The following is an 18,467-nucleotide window of genomic DNA, read 5'->3' on the forward strand; positions in this document are numbered from 1 at the left end:
CACAAGAACTGTTTCAGTGGTGGCTCACACCTTTAATCCCAGCATTAGGGAGGCAGAGACTTCGTTATTCAACTTGCGGGGGCTGGGGTGAGGGGCAAAACTTGTGCGAAAGTCATGTCGGGCCACTCTTCCTCAATAAATCAATTAAAACAGCCAAATTAAAAGTGGAATGCCGAAAAAGTAGGCTTACTCAATGTGGCCACATCGGGAAGAGGGACAAAGAGATCCAGCAAGCCCCGTTAGCCAGCCTTCACGGTCCTAAAGTAACACCAAGGTTATTTATAGAGGACTAAGAATGTGTACATCTAAGTAGTCCCAGTCAAGGGGTGGTCACACCCACCACTGACGCATCATTGCCTGGGTTCAGTCTCATTCTGTAATGTGGTGTGCAGGTTATTAGAACTGTGTAAAACCTTGGAAGACGAGCCCCCCCCTCTGGCTGGTGCCCTTTCCTTCTCCCAGCATGAGAGTCCTAGGAAAATACCCATTTCTTTGGGATCCATTATTTCAGTTGTCTGACAGTCAGAATGAAGAGACCCAAGTGTCTCTTTAGAGTATCTTCATCTCTGTGAGTTCCTGCCCAGCCTGGTCTACAGCGAGACCCCCAGAAAACAAAAAAGTCGATACCGCCTCTTTCCACCCGCCACGATCTGACACTAGAGTCCTGGAAGTCATACTAGATCAGGTGGACCCGGAAGGGCGAGGCCGCGCTGAGCATCCTGGGAATTGTAGTGTTCGCTACAGTGGCCTCTGCGCAGGCGCACACAAACAGGCATTTCCGGGCCTTGGCGCCCCATCTCGAAAAAGACGGCCTGCGGGACTTTCCCCGGGAACCATGGCTACCTACAGCCTGGCGAACGAGCGGCTGCGCGCCCTGGAGGACATCGAGCGCGAAATCGGCGCCATCCTCCAGAACGCAGGTTCGGGAGGCGGGGAGCGCAGCTCAGGGAGAGAAGGCCGGGCGGGACTCCGCGCGCGGTGTGGGCGGGACCTGAGTGCTGGCCTGAGGGCGGGGCTACGTGGCCAGCCTCGGTCTAACGCCGCCCTCTGCCCGCCCTGGCAGGAACGGCGATCCTGGAACTGTCCAAGGAAAAAACCAACGAGCGGCTTCTGGACCGGCAGGCGGCAGCCTTCACCGCTTCTGTGCAGCACGTGGAGGCGGAGCTTTCGGCTCAGATCCGCTACCTAACCCAGGTGGGTGTGTTTAGAAGGTGCTGGGCGGGGACCCCAGCTCCCCACCACAGCCCTAGCCTTAGGGGTTCCCTGAGCTTTAGCTGGGTAAGACTGTTTGTTATGCCGGCGTAGGCATTTTCTTTTTCATTCTTTTTTTTTTTTTTTTTTTTTTCCTTTTTCAAGACAGGGTTTCTCTGTGTAGCTTTGGAGCCTGTCCTGGAACTCACTCTGTAGACCAGGCTGGCCTCGAACTCAGAGATTTGCCTGCCTCTGCCTCTGCCTCCAAAGAGCTGGGACTAAAGGCGTGCTCCACCACCGCCCGGCTTGAAGTAGCCTCATTTCAGGGCTGGTTTAGTCCTCTTAAAGCTAGGGATTAAAAGTGTATAGGGTGTGTAAACAATACCTAGCCAGACCAGGTGGTATAGGCCTGTAATCTCAGCCACTCAAGAGGCCGGAGAATCACAAGTTCAAAACCTGTCTGGGCAATTTAGACCCAGTAGGTAAAAAAGAGGGCGGGGCCCCATGATAGAGCACCTGCCTACTATAAAGGAGGCCCCAGTGCTGAACAGAACATAAAACTGAAGCCACTGAACTTTGCTCCCAGAAACTTGACCTGATGATGCCCCATATGCTTGGGGACCAAGTAAAGGGACAGCACTAGGCCAAAGTCCTTACTCTGCAGTCTTATCCTCCAACTCTAGGAAGTACTCACTGCCGGCCACATTTCACAGATGAGGTTCACATGGGTTAAGTGGTTTGCCTTAGATCACTGAGCTACCACACAGCTAAGGTAGATCAGAGACCTGATGTCTGGTGGTGGGGTGGTCAAGAAAGGCAGTGCTCCACTGATTGATCTAACTGTCCTGTAGGTGGCCACAGGGCAGCCCCACGAGGGCTCCAGCTACTCTTCCAGGAAGGATTGTCAAATGGCACTAAAGCGAGTGGACTATGCCCGCCTCAAGATCAGTGATGTGGCACGCACCTGTGAACAGATGCTGGAGAACTAAGTCAAGATGATGCAGAGTGTGACCTGCACCCTGGGACAGAAGCCAGAGACTGGTAGGCTGGGGAGCAGAGTGATGCGTGCTCTACTGGTCAGGGCAGATGAGGACCATGGAACAGAAAGTAGAACTGGAGACTCTAGCCCACGCCTGCCCACAGATCTGTTCTGGCTCCTCCAGCAAGATGGCCCTGCTTTCCACTACACAAGCTCAGAGGGGAGTCAGAGAGACAACTGCCCAACCCACTTCCTCATGCACACCCTGCCCTAGGGTTCCAGAAGATCCAATAAAAATATCCTTTTTTTGTTAAGGTCTATTTTTACTTTACAAATATGGCTATTTTCCCACATGTATGTCTGTACACCACATATATGCAGTGCCTGTGGAAGCCAGAAGAAGGTGTTGGATCCCCTTGGAAATGGAGTTACAGAAGGTAGTGAGCCACCATATGGGTGCTAGGAATTGAACCTGGACCCTCTGGAAGAGCAGTCACCACTTTTAACCTCTGAGCCATCTCTCCAGCCCCCCAATAAAAATATTCTCATAAGCAGGCATGATGGCTTGAACCTGGAATCCCAGCACTTGGGAAGGGGAGGGGGAGGTTGCTGAAGTTTGAGACCACTCGGGGCTAAGTACATAGCAAGACTTTTCCTCAAAAAGGAGCCCGAGTGGTGGCACACACCTTTGTCCCAGCACTCAAGAGGCAGAGGCAGGCAGATCTCTGTGAGTTCGAGGCCAGCCTGGTCTACAGAGCGAGTTCCAGGACAGCCAGGGCTACACAGAGAAACCCTGTCTCAAAAAAAAAACAAAAAAAACAAAAAAAAAAAACAAAAAAAAAACTGAGAGAGACAGAGAGAGAGAGAGAGGGGGGGGGGGTTATGTTCCTCATTGGAAGAAACAAAACAGGAACTGTTTTAATAATAAAAGCTGTAACTTTTTTATAAAGATCAGGCTCGCTCTCTGGGATCGAAGAGATGAGGAAGTGAGTCCAGCCTGCACAGAATCAGCACAGCGTCAGCACAAGAGGGAGAAAGCCTCGGCTTTCGGTGTGGGATTGGAGAAGAGCTGATGTAGTGTGAAGGGGAACTTGTGGCCTGGGGGCACCATCAGCACTTCTAAGGGGACAAAAACTGAAGCCAGTGTCTGCAGAAGTTAGTAATTCTAAAAAATAGAAAAAGTTGTTAAGGTTTATGTGTATGAATAATAGTTTGCCTTTGTACGTATATGTGCATACCTGGTGCCTGTGGAGGTCAAAGGAGGGTCGTCGGGTCCCCAGGAACTGGGGTGACATACTGTTGTGAGCCACCGCCTGAGTCCTCTGCAAGAACAATTGCAGCCCTCAGCCACTAATTCTAAAAGCAATTTTACTATTACAATTAAAGACATAGAAATTGGCCAGTTTATTGTTACACAATGTAAAAAAACAGACATTTTAAAAAATTAATTTATTGGTAGTGGGAGGGTTAAACTTAGAACTTTACTCATGCTAGACAGGCTCTCTACCCAGGGGCTGTACTTCTAGATTTATTTATTTATTATGTATACAGTGTTCTGTCTGCATGTATCCCTGCAGGCCAGAAGATGGCGCCAGATCTCATTACAGATAGCTGTGAGCCACCATGTGGTTGCTGGGAATTGAACTCAGGTCCTCTGGAAGAGCAGCCAGTGCTCCTAACCACTGAGCCATCTCTCCAGCCTGGGGCTGTACTTCTAGACCACATAATTTAGAATAGTACATTTTATTAGCAGCAGGGGAGAGCACTAAGGGGAGGAGGGCTGCTCATATATTATTAATCATGAAGAGCAGAGGCAGGTGGATCTCTGTGAGTTTGAAGCCAGCCTGATCTACAAAGCGAGTTCCAGGATAGCCAAGGCTGTTACATAGAGAATTCTATCTCATGTTCAGCAAGTATGTAATCCACTATGGACGTGGAGGTAGGAGAATCAATAGTCATCCCCAGATACATAGGGAATTTGAGGCAGGCTTAGACTAAATAAGACCCTGGCTAAACAAAACAGAACTCTAAAAACTTATACATTTTTTACAGAAGTAAATTAGGGCAGATGTGACCTTTGTCCAACCCCAGAACCTTGTAGGTAGAGGCAGAGAATGAACAACTTAGAGCTGCCCCAGATTATTGTCTCAGAGCAGCATAAGAAAGAACGAACGAAGGTCCAGTTCACTGATGGAGCCCAGCCTGCCACCGACCTCCTGAGTCCTCTCTCACAAGCTTCCGTTCTTCTTCAGGCTCTGGAGTCTTGGTTCACAAGTGTATAATGGAGCTGCAGATCTGGAAAGAATAAAGAAATTGGGAGGTGAACTCTGAGATGAAGCAGAACTGAGGCAGGACATGAACTGAATGGAAAGTCAGACTCCTCGACATTAAATAACCTAAAGACCTAGTCCATGCTGGCTGACTTCCCTCCCGGCCCATGGTGCCGACAGCCTTACTATCTGGTGGACCCTTGCCAGGAAGGCTCTAGTCCCCGAGGTGAGGTTTAGGAGTCTCACGTACCTGCAGAGCTTTGCCGCCCCGCTCTCCTCCTGTTGCACAGAATGTACACTATGGCTGCTGTGAGAAGAAAAACAATGGCCAGGAGAGACAGCACTGGTGCCGCGGCTGGTAGGCCAGCGGAAGCTCCTGGCGTTCCTTCTTGCAGGTTGCCCTCCGACCGGTTTTTATTGGCCTCAGCCTCAGGTCCAGCTTCGGGATCATAGCCTGACGTGAGAGCCGTGGTTTCATAGCCTGACGTGAGGGCAGTGGATTCGCTGTGGTGGGTGAGCTCTTTGTTCAAGGACAGTGTTCCAGGTGGAAAAGTGGACTGCTGGGTACTCTGAATCGGTGCAGGGGTGCTTGTGTCTGGAGGTGTCCCCTCTGTGGCCACTGGGATCCAGGTGCTAGCATGAGGCAAATGCTCCTGGTGGTGGAAACTCTTCCTGTGACCATTTCCACACTCTGGAGAAAAAACAAATAAAGGATCAGGGCTACTGGAACAGCTGAAGTATCTTCCTCACCTATCTTCAGGGCAAGGCCATTTTATACACACACACACACACACACACACACACACACACCCCACACACACACACACACACACACACCCTTGCCACCAATAAGAAAAAAAAAAAAGCAGATTAACCAGAAAAGCAGAACAAGTTGAGTCAAAGTCTGATGGGACACAGGAACCTATTCCATTGTGCTTAGACTGGATGAGGAATGGACAGTTGTATGATTGGACAGGAAGGGTTCTGATTAGTGGTCATGAACAAGGGGGGTTAGGGTGTAGCATGTACAAGACCCTGGATTAAATCTCCAGTCTCCATCCCCACCCCAGGGTAACAGAGGGGACCAGTATGGCCTTGCCAGATTCTTTTTGGCCTCCAAGTCCGGGCCAGAGCTCCTATAGCATGAAAGTATCTATTATGCCTCAGTTCCAGGTGACATAAGTCATGGAATTCCTCTGTGGCCTGCTGGCACCCAGAAAGGTGGAGAAAAGTCAGAGTGACTTTAGCAGTCTCTCAACTGCTAACATCACCGATTTGGGTGTCATGTTCTGAGCCCAGCAGAGGGAGGGGCATGGGGAGCATCCAGGGGACAGTTGAAGAGCTGTGTCTACAGCTCAGTGGTAGAGTTCTTGCCTAGCATGTATGAGGTGAGGTCCTGGACTCATTCCCCAGTTCTGTGCAAAAAGAGTTTTGGGGCAGGGCAGCTGAAGGCCAGGGGAGGAAGACAGTGGCAGAGGGACAGACGGACAAGGATCACAAACCACAAAGTCACAGGGTAAGCAGGGGTGCTGCACTGCACTGGACCCTGGAGGGACTTTACTCTTCATCTATAGCTGTTCTGGGACTCACTTCCTGGTAACAAGGCCCAGGGTATCTGGGAGGGTTGAAGGAAATAATATAGGTCTCCATAGCCTGAAAGGCAGTGTGGGTACCGTTGACACCAGGTAGACTATTGAAGAACATTTCCTATTTTCTATCTTTCTTTTTTGTTTGTTTGTTTTTTGGAGACAGGGTTTCTCTGTGTATCCCTGACTGCTCTGTAGACTAGGCTGGCCTCAAACTCACAGAGATCCACCCACCTCTATCTCCCAAGTGCTGGGCTTACAGGTGTATGCTACCACGCCTGACTTGTATGTTTCTTGTATGTTTGAAAACTGGCTTATGAATACTTAAGAACTTTTCATTTAGTTGATTGAGGATTTTGTTTTTTTTTTAACCTAGAAAAAAAAAAGAACTATAAAATATTGAACTCAGAGTTGGGCCTTTAATCCTAGTGCTCAGGAGGCAGAAGCAGGCGGATGTCTATGAATTCAAGGCCAGCCTGGTCTACAGAGTAAATTCCAGAACAGCCAGGGCTACACAGAGAAGCACTGTCTTGAAAAAACAAAAACAAAACCAAAACAAACAAATAAAAAAAATTGAACTCAGTAAAATACATGCTGTTTGGGGATTAAATACAATAATATCTGCAATTTATGATGAAAAACATTTAAAATCAGGTGAGTTGAAAGGGGGAGTGATGGTACATGCCTGTAATCCTAGCACTTGTGAGGATCACTTTAAGGGCGGAAAAAGAGCAGGAAGATTGATGATGGACAGAGAGATGGATAGATAACAGAACGGGTTTGCAATAATGCAGGTATAGTAAAATGCTGTAGAACCAATACCGTAACTATTACTGATTGTGTATTTGCTTTATTATGTAAATAAATATAAAATTGTAAATCAAATACTGAAGAATGTAGTTGATGTTCATAGAGGTTGTTCGCTGTATAATTCTTTCAACTTTTTGTTTTGTTTTGTTTTGAGCCCTGGCTGTCCTAAAACTCACTCTGTAGACCAGGCTGGCCTCAGATTCACAGAGATCCACCTGCCTCTGCCTCCCAGAATGTTAGGGTTATCCACACCTGGATAAACTCTTTCAACTTTAACGTTAATTTTCATCATTAAGTATTAGAAAATGAAAAGAGTACCTTCAAGTGATTTCAATTAAAATACGATAGTGAAAGCCAAGCCCATTGTAGAGACCTGTAATCCCAGCGATGGAGAGGTTGAGGCAGGAGGATAACAAGTTCAAGACCATTCTGGTCAACTTAGCCAGACCCTGTCTGAAAATGTTTAAAAAGCAGGGCAATAGCTCAGTGGTAGAGCAGTTTTTTCGCATGACCAATCTCGAGTACACTCTATATTATAGTAGTGACTTCAAGAAAATATAAAGTAGGGCTGGAGAGATTAGGGCTCAGTGGTTAAGAGTGCCGGCTGCCTTTCCAGAGAACCTGGGTTCAATTCCCAGCACCAACATGGCAGCTCATAACTGCCTGTAACTCCAGTTTCAGGGGATTCAACACCTTCATAAGACATACGTTTACACAAAACATGAATGCATACGAAATAAAAATAAATTATATAGAAGAAGAAAATGGCGTGTGTGGTAGAGCAAATTGGCTGAAACCAGAAGATGACAGAAAAGATATTGATTGAGAAGGCTCAGAATTAAGAAAGCACTTCAGCCAGAGTTAGGAAGGTGCTGTGTGGCAGAGACACAGGAAATGTAAGATGGAGGCCCACTGGAGAATAGAAAAGGGTCTCACCTTTGCTATCAAAGCAGCGTACCAATTCACGAACCCACTGGTCTTGGCTTCCTCCACACACACTCGTGGACGGTAACTGAAACCTGCAAGACGAACAATCTAGCCTCCTATGACCACTCCTTCCCCTTCCTACTTTTCCTCATTCCAAAGATGTGGAGTCACCCAAGGTGAGTCCCACTAGAGCTGGAAATCCCCATACAAGTGAAACTGGTAAGGAGCTAGGCTCCCCCATCCCGACTGGGTGTTCGGGTCCTATAACTTCCGGGGGTGGGGTGGGGTAGGAATCTGTACCTGATGAAGAATGAACAGCGATCGTATGTTTTCAGGTATTTTCGGATATGATCCACAGTAGCAGGCGGTATCCCGGTGCCAGAACGAATTCTCCTATCACAGGAACAGCTTCCAGTGACACTGCCCTGGTTGCCATCACCTGAAGGGGAAACAGGGATAGGCCTTGGTGCTCAGACCGTTCGGTTTCCAGCTCAGCTATCTCACTCAGCCTCCCCTACCCGCCAGACCAGTGTAATGCCAGTCCCAGTCTAAGCCCAGACAGCCTTCCCCTAGTCCTGGCTGCTGCCTTTGGCAGCTCTGGGCTGAGTTCTTGATCCCTCAGTTCTTGTGCCCCTCCGCAGCTTCCATTCTGCCCCAGCCCCACCCCTTGACTAACCTGGCCGGGCCAGCAGATTCAGCAAGAAGAAAAAGAGCGCTAGGGGCAGGGGTCGGAGGCCCTGCCTCATCTCCGGGCTCTGCGGAGCTTGCTGCCGCCAGGGCACCTAGCCGACATCCAGCTGATTCTCTTGCTTTTGATTCTTCACCCCGCCTGCCTCAAGTTCTGCGGAGCTCAGATGGGGAGAGGGCGCGAGGTGGTGGTGCCCTCCGTCCCCGCGCGATATCCCGAACCGACCGTCTGGTCGATACCGGGGAGCCTGCGCTGCGCCCAGCTCCCACGTCCCCACGTCGGGGAACCCCCAAAGGCGGAGCTCCTTCACCCGACTCTAGACTCACCAGCAGTCGTGGGGTCAGCCAAGACTGCCTAACAAAATCGAAAGAAAGCTCGGACCGTGGCGCCAGAGGAATCTGAGAGGGCGAGCCGTGGCCCCCCCGGAAGAGTGACTCGCTTGGGTTCGGGGATGTCAGACTTTCGCCTGTCTGTCTGCTTCCCGGCTCCAAGATGCTTTCACTTCCCTGGTCCGCTGGGTCACAGTGGGATCCAGTCACATGGCCAAGGTGAAGCAGTCAAGCAGGTCACCAGGCCTGTGGGAGTGTGCACGCACTGGCCGGACGCCCTAAGCATGCCACCCAAGTTATGAGCAGTGGGCTCGGGCAGCCCTGACGTCACCGCGGTCCTCCAGCACGAGGTATTTACCTTCGAAAAGTGGCGGCGGCTGCAGGTACCGGAGGAGAGGAGCGGCCGGAAAGGGGTGGGTTTACTGGGGCTCACCCCAAACTGATCCTCGCCCGCCCGAGAGAAGCCTCAGTACTTAACTCTCGCTTGTACTTCCCACAGATCAACAGACCCCAAGTTTTTCCCTTCTCAGGAAGCCTTTCCCCGTAGGATTAGCCTTACCTCGTGTCTTAAGCCAAGTCTCGCTTTAGGATTTGAGTCACTGAGTTTTGTGCCCCAACTATGATTTCATCCCTGAGTACTCATCTTTAACCCTAAATATCCACTTTCCAATCTAGCTTCCCTCCATCCTTATCCCTGCAAATCCTATTCTCATTTCCTAATACTCTATAGATTTTATCTCAAACCCATACATACCCTTCTCCTTTTTGTGACCCAGCCCATACCCTGGCCACTACCCTGTTCCTGACGGTTACCAGACATCCCTTTCTGGGTCCAGGCCCTGTGTGTGTCTGAAAACATGGAGTTTGTGTCAGGATACCGGGATGAGTTCCTTGATTTCGCTGCTCTTCTCTTTGGCTGGTTCCGCAAGTTCGTGGCAGAGAAGGGGACCATGGGGACCAACCTTGAGGGCCGATGGCGTCAACTGGAGACTCAGATAAGGAGGCTGCCCCAGGACCCTGCCCTCTGGGTGCTCCACGTCTTACCAAACCGTAGTGTGGGCATCAGCCTGGGGCAAGGTGCAGAGCCAGGTCCTGGACCAGGCCTGGGGGCTTCCCGGCTCCTGGGAGATGAGCCTCCACTCCACCTGAGGGACCTGAGTCCTTACGTCAGTTTTGTCAGCCTAGAGGATGGGGAAGAAGGGGAAGAGGAAGAAGACGAAGAGGAGAATGGAAAGGCCAGTTCAGGCACAGAGAAGGTGGAACCACAGGGAGGTGGGGAGCCAGCCCGTCCAAGCAGGGAATTCCCCCAGGAAGCAAAGCCTCCAGCCGAGTCACAGGTGACCCAGCAAGAGACAAGCTGTGATACTGGATGCCGAGAGGACAGAGGAGAGGATGAGAAGGCTCCTGAAAAGAGGAAAGGGCGGAGGAGTGGTGAGAACCCAGGGTGGCCCTGCCCTGTCCCCTGTCCAGACACCTTTCTGTACTCCTCCTATATCACTCAAACCCAAGTAGGAGTCACAAGCTGGTAACCTTCATGCAAGTCTGATGCCCGAAGTTCTGCCATGATGTGGTTCTGTCTTTTAATTTGAATCAGCATCTAGGCACTGTAAAGAATGAAAGTCCAGAGACCTTGAATCTTAAGAAAAATCCAGGTGCTAGGGCTGGAGAGATGGCTCAGAGGTTAAGAGCACTGGCTGCTCTTCCAGAGGACCCAGGTTCAAACACCAGCACCCCCATGGTGGCTCACTACCTTCTGTGACTCCATTTCCAAGGGGATCCCACACCCTCTTCTGCCTCCCGCCGACACTTCATGCATGTGAGGTACAGACATACATGTGGAGAAAACACCCACAGGCGTGAAATAACAAAGAAACAAAAACCCCGATTTTGATTAGGTACCTATGTTACTTACATGCTGGCCCTGTATAGCAGCTGCCCCCTTTAGATGGGGACCGCCTCTTTGATCTAGTCCCTTCTACTCATTGAAGTTGTCTGCCCCTCAAGGCATCTAAATTTGGTATATCTGACTGTGACTATCTGTCCCCTTCTCTCACCCAAATTGTCCCTCTTTCCCCAGAGGCTGCCCCCCTGCACCTCTCCTGCCTTTTGCTGGTGACAGATGAGCATGGCACCATCTTGGGCATTGATCTGCTAATGGATGGAAGCCAGAGCCTAGCCACTGAGAATCTGGCTCCTCGGGCCTATGCTCTCCTTTGCCATAGCATGGCCTGCCCTATGGGCTCTGGGGACCCCCGAAAGCCCCGACAGCTTACTGTGGGAGATGCCCACCTGCATCGGTATACATATCTGCTATCAGAGGGTGGGAAGGAGTGGGATCAGAACCCCTCCTCCCCCCCAGCCCTTTCAGCCTGACACCGCCTTCATCCCCATGCAGAGATCTGGAGAGCCTTGTCCCCAGGCTGGGCGTGAAGTTAGCGAAGACCCCCATGCGGACATGGGGCCCTCGGCCAGGCTTCACTTTTGCTTCCCTCCGGGCTAGGACATGCCATGTCTGTCACAAGCACAGCTTCGAAGTGAAGTTGACACCCTGGTGAGCACCCCCAAGGCTGGAGTCAAGAGAAGACTCCAGCAGTCAGACAACCAAGTAGAAAGGCGGGCGCGGTGTGTGTGTGTGTGTGGGGGGGGGGGGTGTCCCTGCAGACAGACAGAGGGAGGGCCAGGAAGGTAGGAAAGGGTAGGAGAAACAAGTTAGCCGCAGGATGCAATACAAACACGCAGATTACAGCTGACAGGACCCGCAACGACTAGCAGGTGCCAATTACCCCTGTGTCCCCAGTCCCCAGTGCGGTGCTGTCTTATACTGTGGGGAGGCTTGTTTCCAGGCCGATTGGCACCGATGCCCAGACGATGTGAGCCACAGATTTTGGTGCCCGAGACTTGCCGCTTTTATGGAGCGAGCAGGAGAACTGGCAAGTCTGCCTTTCACCTACACTGCAGGTACCATAAGAAGGCCAACGTGGCAGGGAGGGGAGCCTGGGACCAGGTCTTTGGGATTGGCTCCAGGGCTCGAGGAATGAGTATTTGGTTGAAGTCTGCATCCTTGGGATATGAGCTGGTGCTGTGTACTGGGTATGAGGGATCAGAGACAGAGCAGCTGAGGCCGAAGGACCTGACCCCTGAGAGAGACCCGGGCATCTGAGGGCATGATTCAAACGCTTGCTGCCCACTTCTACCACTGTCCAGTTGCACGACCTCAAATAGTCCACTTAGCCAGGCATGGTGGCACGTTCCCAGCACTTGGGAGGCTGAGGCAGGAGGATCTAATGTTCTAGGGAACCCTGTGCTACATGACACCTTGTCCCAAAAACAAGACAAAACAAGAGCTGGCCCTGATAGGCATACCTGTAATCCCAGCACTTGGAAGGTGGAGACAGGAGGAGCAAGGGTTCAAAGCCATGCTCTGCTACATAGTGACTTTAAAGCCAGCCCGTGCTATAATGAGACCCTGTCTCAGAACAAAAACTTCCCACTTCAAACCCAAGTTTCCTCATCTGTAAAAGAGGAATACTAGCGAATATAAAAATCACATTTAATTATTTCAAGGGTTATGTAAGCTCTTGGTGCCTGGAACATGGTAGACACTCAGAAAAGAAAATTCCTTCCCTATATAGAACCAGGCTCAAAGTCAGGGTCCTTAGGGATAGCAGAGGAAAGCTAAAGTCCTGGGGCCTAGCCCCCAAGCCCTCAGTCTTCACCCCCTTCTGCAGAAGTGACCAGTGAAACCTTTAACAAGGAAGCTTTCCTGGCCTCTCGGGGCCTCACTCGTGGCTATTGGACCCAGCTCAGCATGCTGATTCCAGGGCCTGGCGCCCCTAGGACCCCCTGGGGCAGCACACCATCCCTCAGCCACCTTCTCAATGGTATGTGGGTCCTCTTGCCAGGAATGGACTCTTAAGCCTAGAGGGAAGGTTGTGGGGCTGGAGGAGTGGACCAGGTCCTATATAACCACTACCACCCCTGTACTAACACCATGGGGGGGGGTTGGGGGAGTGGACCAGGTCCCATATAACCACTACCACCCCTGTACTAACACCATGGGGGAATTGGGGGAGTGGACCAGGTCCCATATAACCACTACTATGCACACCACCCCTGTTCTAACACCATGGGGGAATTGGGGGAGTGGACCAGGTCCCATATAACCACTACTATGCACACCACCCCTGTACTAACACCATGGAGGAGTTGGGGGAGTGGACCAGGTCCCATATAACCACTACTATGCACACCACCCCTGTACTAACACCATGGGGGGGTTGGGGGAGTGGACCAGGTCCCGTATAACCACTACTATACACACCACTCCTGTACTAACACCATGAGGGGGTTGGGGGAGTGGACCAGGTCCCATATAACCACTACTATGCACACTACCCCTGTACTAACACCATGAGGGGGTTGGGAGAGTGGACCAGGTCCCGTATAACCACTACTATACACACCACCCCTGTACTAACACCATTAGGACTATTTTAAGTCTTTCCACAGACCTCAAAGGAGTCATTTCTGTCTGACCCATTCAATAGCCCTGTCCCCAGGCTAACTCCAATCCTGCTTCAGCTTCAGCCCTTCTCCCAGGGTGCACAGCTCTTCCAGGAGGAGCAGGGAGGCGAGGCAGGTGGGGGTGTACAGCCCCTAGGCACTGTTTCTCATCCACTCAGGTGATCCTTACCAGCTTCTGCAGGGAGACGGACCTGCCTTGATGCCTCCAGTGCCTCTAGACCCTCCCAGGAGCCTCTTTGGTGAGCTGGAGGGGTCCTGAAAGAACTAGGAGTTGGGACAGAGATCCTAGAGGGGGTGGCGGACAGAAACCTGGTGCCTGAGAAAGGGGGGGGGCGGTGCTTATTAGAGATCGAGGCCCAAGCCTGGGACCAGGCCCCCCCATTAAGACAACTCTCCCCAGGTTCATGGCAGGATTACTACACGTGGCGGGGCCTTAGCCTGGACTCCCCCATGGCTGTGCTTCTCACCTACCCGCTGACTGTGTACTATGTCATCACCCACCTGGTACCCCAGTCCTGTAAGGAGTGCAGACAGGATGGGAGGGTGGGAGGGTGGGGGTGGCAGTAGGGGAGCCCAGATCTTTAATGAGTGGACTTCTCACCAGTCCCTGAGCTCAACATCCAGAACAAGCAGTCACTGAAGATCCATGTGGTAGAGGCCGGGAAGGAATTTGATCTCGTCATGGTGTTTTGGGTAAGTCCCCACTCAGGGAGTGTGCGTTGAAAAGATGGATGTGGTCGTAGCGTGGGACCCCGAGCTGACCTTCTCTCTGTCTCTTAAGGAGCTCTTGGTCCTTCTCCCCCACGTGGCCCTGGAGCTGCAGTTTGTGGGCGACAGTCTACCACCTGAGAGTGACCAGCAGCATTTTACTATGCAGAGGGTAAGAACTGGAGAGGGACCTGCTTCTCCAGCCCCGCCTCTGATAGCCTGGTGGGACCCTCTCCTTCCCCTCCACCTTCCTCTGCTCTTCCTGGTGCTCCCATTACCTGGACTTCCAGTGGCTTCCCCACCCCACTCTTGGACCCACAGGATGGCCCTGAGGTGTCTGTGCGTCCTGGTTCTGGGGTATCAGCACGGCTCAGCTCTGGGACCAAGGAGAAGGGAGGGCGAAGGGATCTGCAAATCAGGGTGTCCACCCGGTCCTACCACCTGCTCCAGGGACCCAAGCCTGATCTGGTTATTGGTAAGAGCCTAGGGCTCAAGGACGGGGATGTGGGGAATGTAAAAGAAGCACACCGTGGACACCAGTGTCCTCCTCTCTTGGCAGGATTTAACTCCGGCTTTGGTCTCAAGGACACATGGCTGAGCTCTCTGCCCCGACTTCAGGTGGATAATCTCACCTACCCAGTTCCTTTCTTTCTCTAAAGGACTGGGCTCACCCACCCCTCAACTGCTCCACAGACTTGGGGAGTACCTCTCCAGCATCCTGGTCTCTCCTGAGGCTTTATATATCTGGGAGGGTGGGGCTTGGGATGTAACTGGGCGAAGGAGCCTCCCAGGGAGTGTCTGAGGGCCCACCCAAACCTCAGTCTCTCCGAGTGCCAGCTTTCTTCACTGAGAGCAGTGAGTACGGCTGTGTGATGGATGATCAGGCCATGGCGGTGGCCACAGGAGGGGGCACCAGCTCGCCCCAGCCCAACCCCTTCCGCTCCCCATTCCGCCTCAGAGCTGCTGACAACTGCATGCCGTGGTAAGGGCTCATGGCTGCCTATTGCTCTCCTGACCCCTGATTTATATACTCTATAGCCTAAAAGGTCTCTGTACTCCTGGGATTCTCTTCGCCCCAGCCTTACAACCCTGCACCTCTGTCCTCGTTCCTCCTCTTCTTGCTGGTCTGAACAACCTCCAACACAGACAACCTTTTAGATCCCACTCACAACATCTCTCAACCCCTCACCCTACTCCTAAAAAGACTCCTTTGCTCCTTTGTTTTTTTCTGGGGATCGAACCCAGGCGTCAGGTTTAGAGTCCCTCACACCACCACCACCTTAACAGCACCTAGCCCTGAGCCTGTGCCCTGGCCTCACCTGCCCTGCCCCCCGACCACGCCCTCGCTGCAGGTACTGCAACGCCTTCATCTTCCATTTGGTCTACAAGCCTGCCCAAGGTGGCTCCGTCCGCTCGGCACCCGGCCCTGCACCTCGACCCCCGACTCCTGCTGCTCCTCCTGTCCCGGCTCGAAGGCGCCGGGGAGAGAAGAAGGCCGCACGCAGGCCCCGCCGGCGAAGATGAGGGCCGAGTTGGCAGTGGTCCACCCCCTTCCCAAGCACGCTTCCGAAAGGAAAACACTCCAAGGCCCGGGGGAGGACTGAATGTCAGCACACACGAAAGGTTAAATAAAATCCCTTGTTTGAAGCCTCTGAGTTCCTTTGACTTCACCCCCACGATCGGTTCATTATCCTGGGAATGGAGATAAGGATTAGGGATAACTTTCTCCCCGTCCTTTTTACTCTGCTCTCTAACTCGGGTGGGGAGTGGGGTATACAACCTCCCCTGACAATCCCCAAATCCTCTCCCAGTGTTGGTAAGATGGTTTCCAGTCTGGTAACATCCGGGTCTCCCACCAAAACAACTAGAGCCCAAAAAAGCAGAAAGTGGCTTCCCCTAGCTGGGCTGGGAAGCAGAGCGCCTCCACGGGACACAATCCACACATGGTTTGGAGTTTTGAAGAGCCTCAGGAGGCAAACTCCACCTTCTCTCATCCTTCACAATCCCACACATCCAGAACCCAGACCTCCCTGCCAACGTCCCCTTCAGGGACCTCTCTTCCTCACCCCACCCCCACCCCCAGTGTAGGTTGGAAGTGACGTTTGGTAGACAGGAATAGGAAAGCAGTTATACTGCATGGGGACCAGAGGCCGATGTGGTGAGCCATATTACAACAGGATCGTGCAAACGGAGCCTGGCTTTCCAAGATTTCTCCACGGCCAATCAAGAGCACCGTTATGTCAACATAATGGCATCTCCAGAGGCCAGCAACATGGCTCAGCAGGGAAAGGCACCTGCTGCCAAGCATAGCAAAACCTGGCTTCAGTCCCCAGGACCCACCTGGAAGGAGAGAAGCAGTTCCTGCTAGCTGTCTCCTCTCACCTCCACAGGCACAGGCATGTGTAAACACACTGTATACATAAGTATATGATAAATAGGTTTTAAAGTTTTTAATGTAAAAAAAAAATCCTTATCATTAGCCTTGTAGAGCTGCTAAAGAACCTCCCAAGCCAGGTGTGACGACTTATTCTGCAATCCCATCACTAAGAATCTAAGACAGGAGGATTGCCTTCAGTTCAAGGACAACCTACACTACGGTCTAAAAAAACGATACTTGGAGGCGGCTTTCTCTTCCCACCATGTGGGTCCTAGGAAAGGAACTCAGGTGTCAGGCTTGTGAAGAGCCATCTCACCGGCCCCAGGAGTTTCTTAATACAGTGTCCTGCTCACATTAAAATTCCTCCAGTTAGCTCGAATGTGCCTTTAGTGTTGCTCTGTTCCGATCAAGAAATAATGAGAGCTGAGTATAATGGCAGATGGCTGTAATCCCAACATCTGGGAAGCTGAGGCAGGAGGAGCTCCCCAAATTCCAGGCCAGCCTGAACTACCAAGTGAGACCTCACCGAAAGAACGACAGAGGGGGCTGGAGAGAGAGATGGCTCAGAGGTTAAGAGAATTTGCTGCTCTCGCAGAGGACCCAGGTTCCATTGCCAGCACCTACATGGTGGCTCACACCTGTCTGTAACTCCAGTTGGAGGGGATTGGATGCCATCTTCCGACCTCCTTGGGCACCAGGCACACAAGTATGCACACGCAGGCAAAATGTGTACACACATCAGATAAAATGAATGAATCTGATTTTTAAACATTTTTTAAAAAAGAATGAGAGGACTGAGATTTGCACACCGCCTTTGGTTACGTCTTAAAGACCTCTGCCTCTTCTCTCGCATTTTCCCAGAGCTTATTCATTGAGAACCTAAAGGAAGCAGCTTGTCCCCTAGAATGTTTCTCCTTCTGAAACTGGCTGACTGCTTCCTTGGGGTTGCATTTGTCCTTTATTTGTGTCTTTAATTTCCACAAACACGCCATTAGGTCTAGATGATTGGCAGTGTGTTTTCATGCCATCCTCGCCAACCTCAACCAGCTAAGCTCATGACTTCTAGTTCCTCTGTCCCCTTGAGCCAGACACCTCTAAATAACAATATGCATTCTGTCATTATGGAATTACCCATTTTCTTGCTCAATTATTATTTCACTTCCTTAGGGAGGGAGGCATTTCCTGCTTCATACTTGAAAGCTAGACAGACACATCCCACAAGCCCTGAAAACACCTTTTATTTCCCCTTTCTCGCAATCATAATTCCTAGTCTACCCTTTTAGTTACACACCGACAAAGGGTAGGCACTGCATCTGTCTCTAAAGGTGTGGTGGGGCACAGGCCTAGGAACTTAGTATGCTGTGTATCTAATTACTCCCACACACTCAGGCTTTCTGCTCCCCCTCCTTATCATTTCTCCTTAGCTTCAGTCTCTGTAGTCAGAGAGGAGAAGCTGGGTTTCCGGGTGAACTGAAGAGAAACAAAATGTTTCACTGCTCCTTCTCCAGCCAAAAATAAACTCCAAATTCCTGGCAACAACAACAATAACAAAAATAGGAAAAAATAGGAAAGGATATGCTATCTGCAAGCCGTGGGATTGTCAAAGATTCTTTTACTCACTTTGTTCCACCGACCTGTTCACTTTTCTCCCATGAACAGACAGTACTTTTCTAATAAAAATGTTTCATAGTCGGGTGGTAGTGGTGCATGCCTTTAATTCCAGCACTCAGGAAAGAGAGGCAGGTGGATCTCAGTGAGTTTGAGGCCAGCCTGGTCTACAGAGAGAGTTCCAGGACAACCAGGACTACACAAAGAAACCCTGTCTCAAAAATCAAAACAAAAAATTTCCTATGCAAACTGCTCCTTTCTGAATTCACTTCCCCCTGAGCATGGTTTCATGCCTGTTATGGCATAAATTGAGAAGGCTAAAGCCAGAGAACCTCTAGTTCAAAGCCAAGTCCTGAGACTCTGTTCAAGAAGAAAGAATGAAAGGAAGGAAGGAAAGAGAGAAGGAAGGAGGGAGAGAAGGAAGGAAAAGAATAAACAAAACCAGGAAGAGAATATTTTATAGTGTATAA

At 51.1% G+C, this 18,467-nt stretch overlaps 3 protein-coding genes across 5 annotated transcripts; 2 read left to right on the forward strand and 1 right to left on the reverse strand.

Annotated features, from left to right (window-relative positions):
* Positions 1 to 763: 763 nt before the first annotated feature.
* On the forward strand, positions 764 to 5,166 carry Med11 (mediator complex subunit 11). Of its 3 annotated transcripts, none has more exons than XR_009380655.1 (4): positions 764 to 920; positions 1,064 to 1,194; positions 2,043 to 2,232; positions 4,423 to 5,166. XR_009380655.1 is itself a non-coding variant. In XM_059271061.1 (3 exons), exons 1-3 carry the CDS (start codon positions 836 to 838, stop codon positions 2,178 to 2,180), a joined length of 354 nt encoding a protein of 117 aa, XP_059127044.1. In that variant the 5' UTR covers positions 764 to 835; the 3' UTR covers positions 2,181 to 2,484. The 3 variants fall into 3 exon arrangements, 1 of the variants encoding a protein (XP_059127044.1); XR_009380654.1 differs by lacking the exon at positions 4,423 to 5,166 and adding an exon at positions 3,121 to 3,318; XM_059271061.1 differs by lacking the exon at positions 4,423 to 5,166 and having other exon boundaries at positions 2,043 to 2,484.
* On the reverse strand, positions 3,741 to 11,398 carry Cxcl16 (C-X-C motif chemokine ligand 16). Its single transcript, XM_059271060.1, has 6 exons — positions 9,825 to 11,398; positions 8,440 to 9,742; positions 8,064 to 8,202; positions 7,773 to 7,855; positions 4,691 to 5,131; positions 3,741 to 4,465 (listed from the first exon to the last, which is right to left on the reverse strand). The coding sequence occupies exons 2-6, from the start codon at positions 8,507 to 8,509 to the stop codon at positions 4,419 to 4,421; spliced, it is 780 nt and encodes a 259-aa protein (XP_059127043.1). The 5' UTR covers positions 8,510 to 9,742; positions 9,825 to 11,398; the 3' UTR covers positions 3,741 to 4,418.
* On the forward strand, positions 8,653 to 15,643 carry Zmynd15 (zinc finger MYND-type containing 15). Its single transcript, XM_059271059.1, has 13 exons — positions 8,653 to 10,211; positions 10,858 to 11,077; positions 11,176 to 11,331; positions 11,578 to 11,738; positions 12,509 to 12,661; positions 13,463 to 13,543; positions 13,705 to 13,821; positions 13,909 to 13,997; positions 14,086 to 14,184; positions 14,334 to 14,487; positions 14,572 to 14,630; positions 14,834 to 14,994; positions 15,365 to 15,643. The coding sequence occupies exons 1-13, from the start codon at positions 9,638 to 9,640 to the stop codon at positions 15,534 to 15,536; spliced, it is 2,196 nt and encodes a 731-aa protein (XP_059127042.1). The 5' UTR covers positions 8,653 to 9,637; the 3' UTR covers positions 15,537 to 15,643.
* The last annotated feature ends 2,824 nt before the right edge of the window (positions 15,644 to 18,467 follow it).

The sequence above is a fragment of the Peromyscus eremicus genome, chromosome 8a (assembly GCF_949786415.1).
Source record: "Peromyscus eremicus chromosome 8a, PerEre_H2_v1, whole genome shotgun sequence".
NCBI lineage: Eukaryota > Metazoa > Chordata > Mammalia > Rodentia > Cricetidae > Peromyscus > Peromyscus eremicus.

Coding starts and splice junctions, on each gene's coding strand:
- Med11 (XM_059271061.1), top strand. CDS start 836: ATGGCTACCTACAGCCTGGCGAACGAGCGGCTGCGCGCCCTGGAGGAC. Junction 921..1,063: donor CGCCATCCTCCAGAACGCAG/GTTCGGGAGGCG, acceptor CCGCCCTGGCAG/GAACGGCGATCCTGGAACTG. Junction 1,195..2,042: donor AGATCCGCTACCTAACCCAG/GTGGGTGTGTTT, acceptor ACTGTCCTGTAG/GTGGCCACAGGGCAGCCCCA.
- Cxcl16 (XM_059271060.1), bottom strand. CDS start 8,509: ATGAGGCAGGGCCTCCGACCCCTGCCCCTAGCGCTCTTTTTCTTCTTG. Junction 5,132..7,772: donor ACGCTGCTTTGATAGCAAAG/GTGAGACCCTTT, acceptor TTTTTTCTCCAG/AGTGTGGAAATGGTCACAGG. Junction 4,466..4,690: donor GGGGCGGCAAAGCTCTGCAG/GTACGTGAGACT, acceptor TATTCTTTCCAG/ATCTGCAGCTCCATTATACA.
- Zmynd15 (XM_059271059.1), top strand. CDS start 9,638: ATGGAGTTTGTGTCAGGATACCGGGATGAGTTCCTTGATTTCGCTGCT. Junction 10,212..10,857: donor GAGGAAAGGGCGGAGGAGTG/GTGAGAACCCAG, acceptor CTCTTTCCCCAG/AGGCTGCCCCCCTGCACCTC. Junction 13,998..14,085: donor ATCTCGTCATGGTGTTTTGG/GTAAGTCCCCAC, acceptor CTGTCTCTTAAG/GAGCTCTTGGTCCTTCTCCC.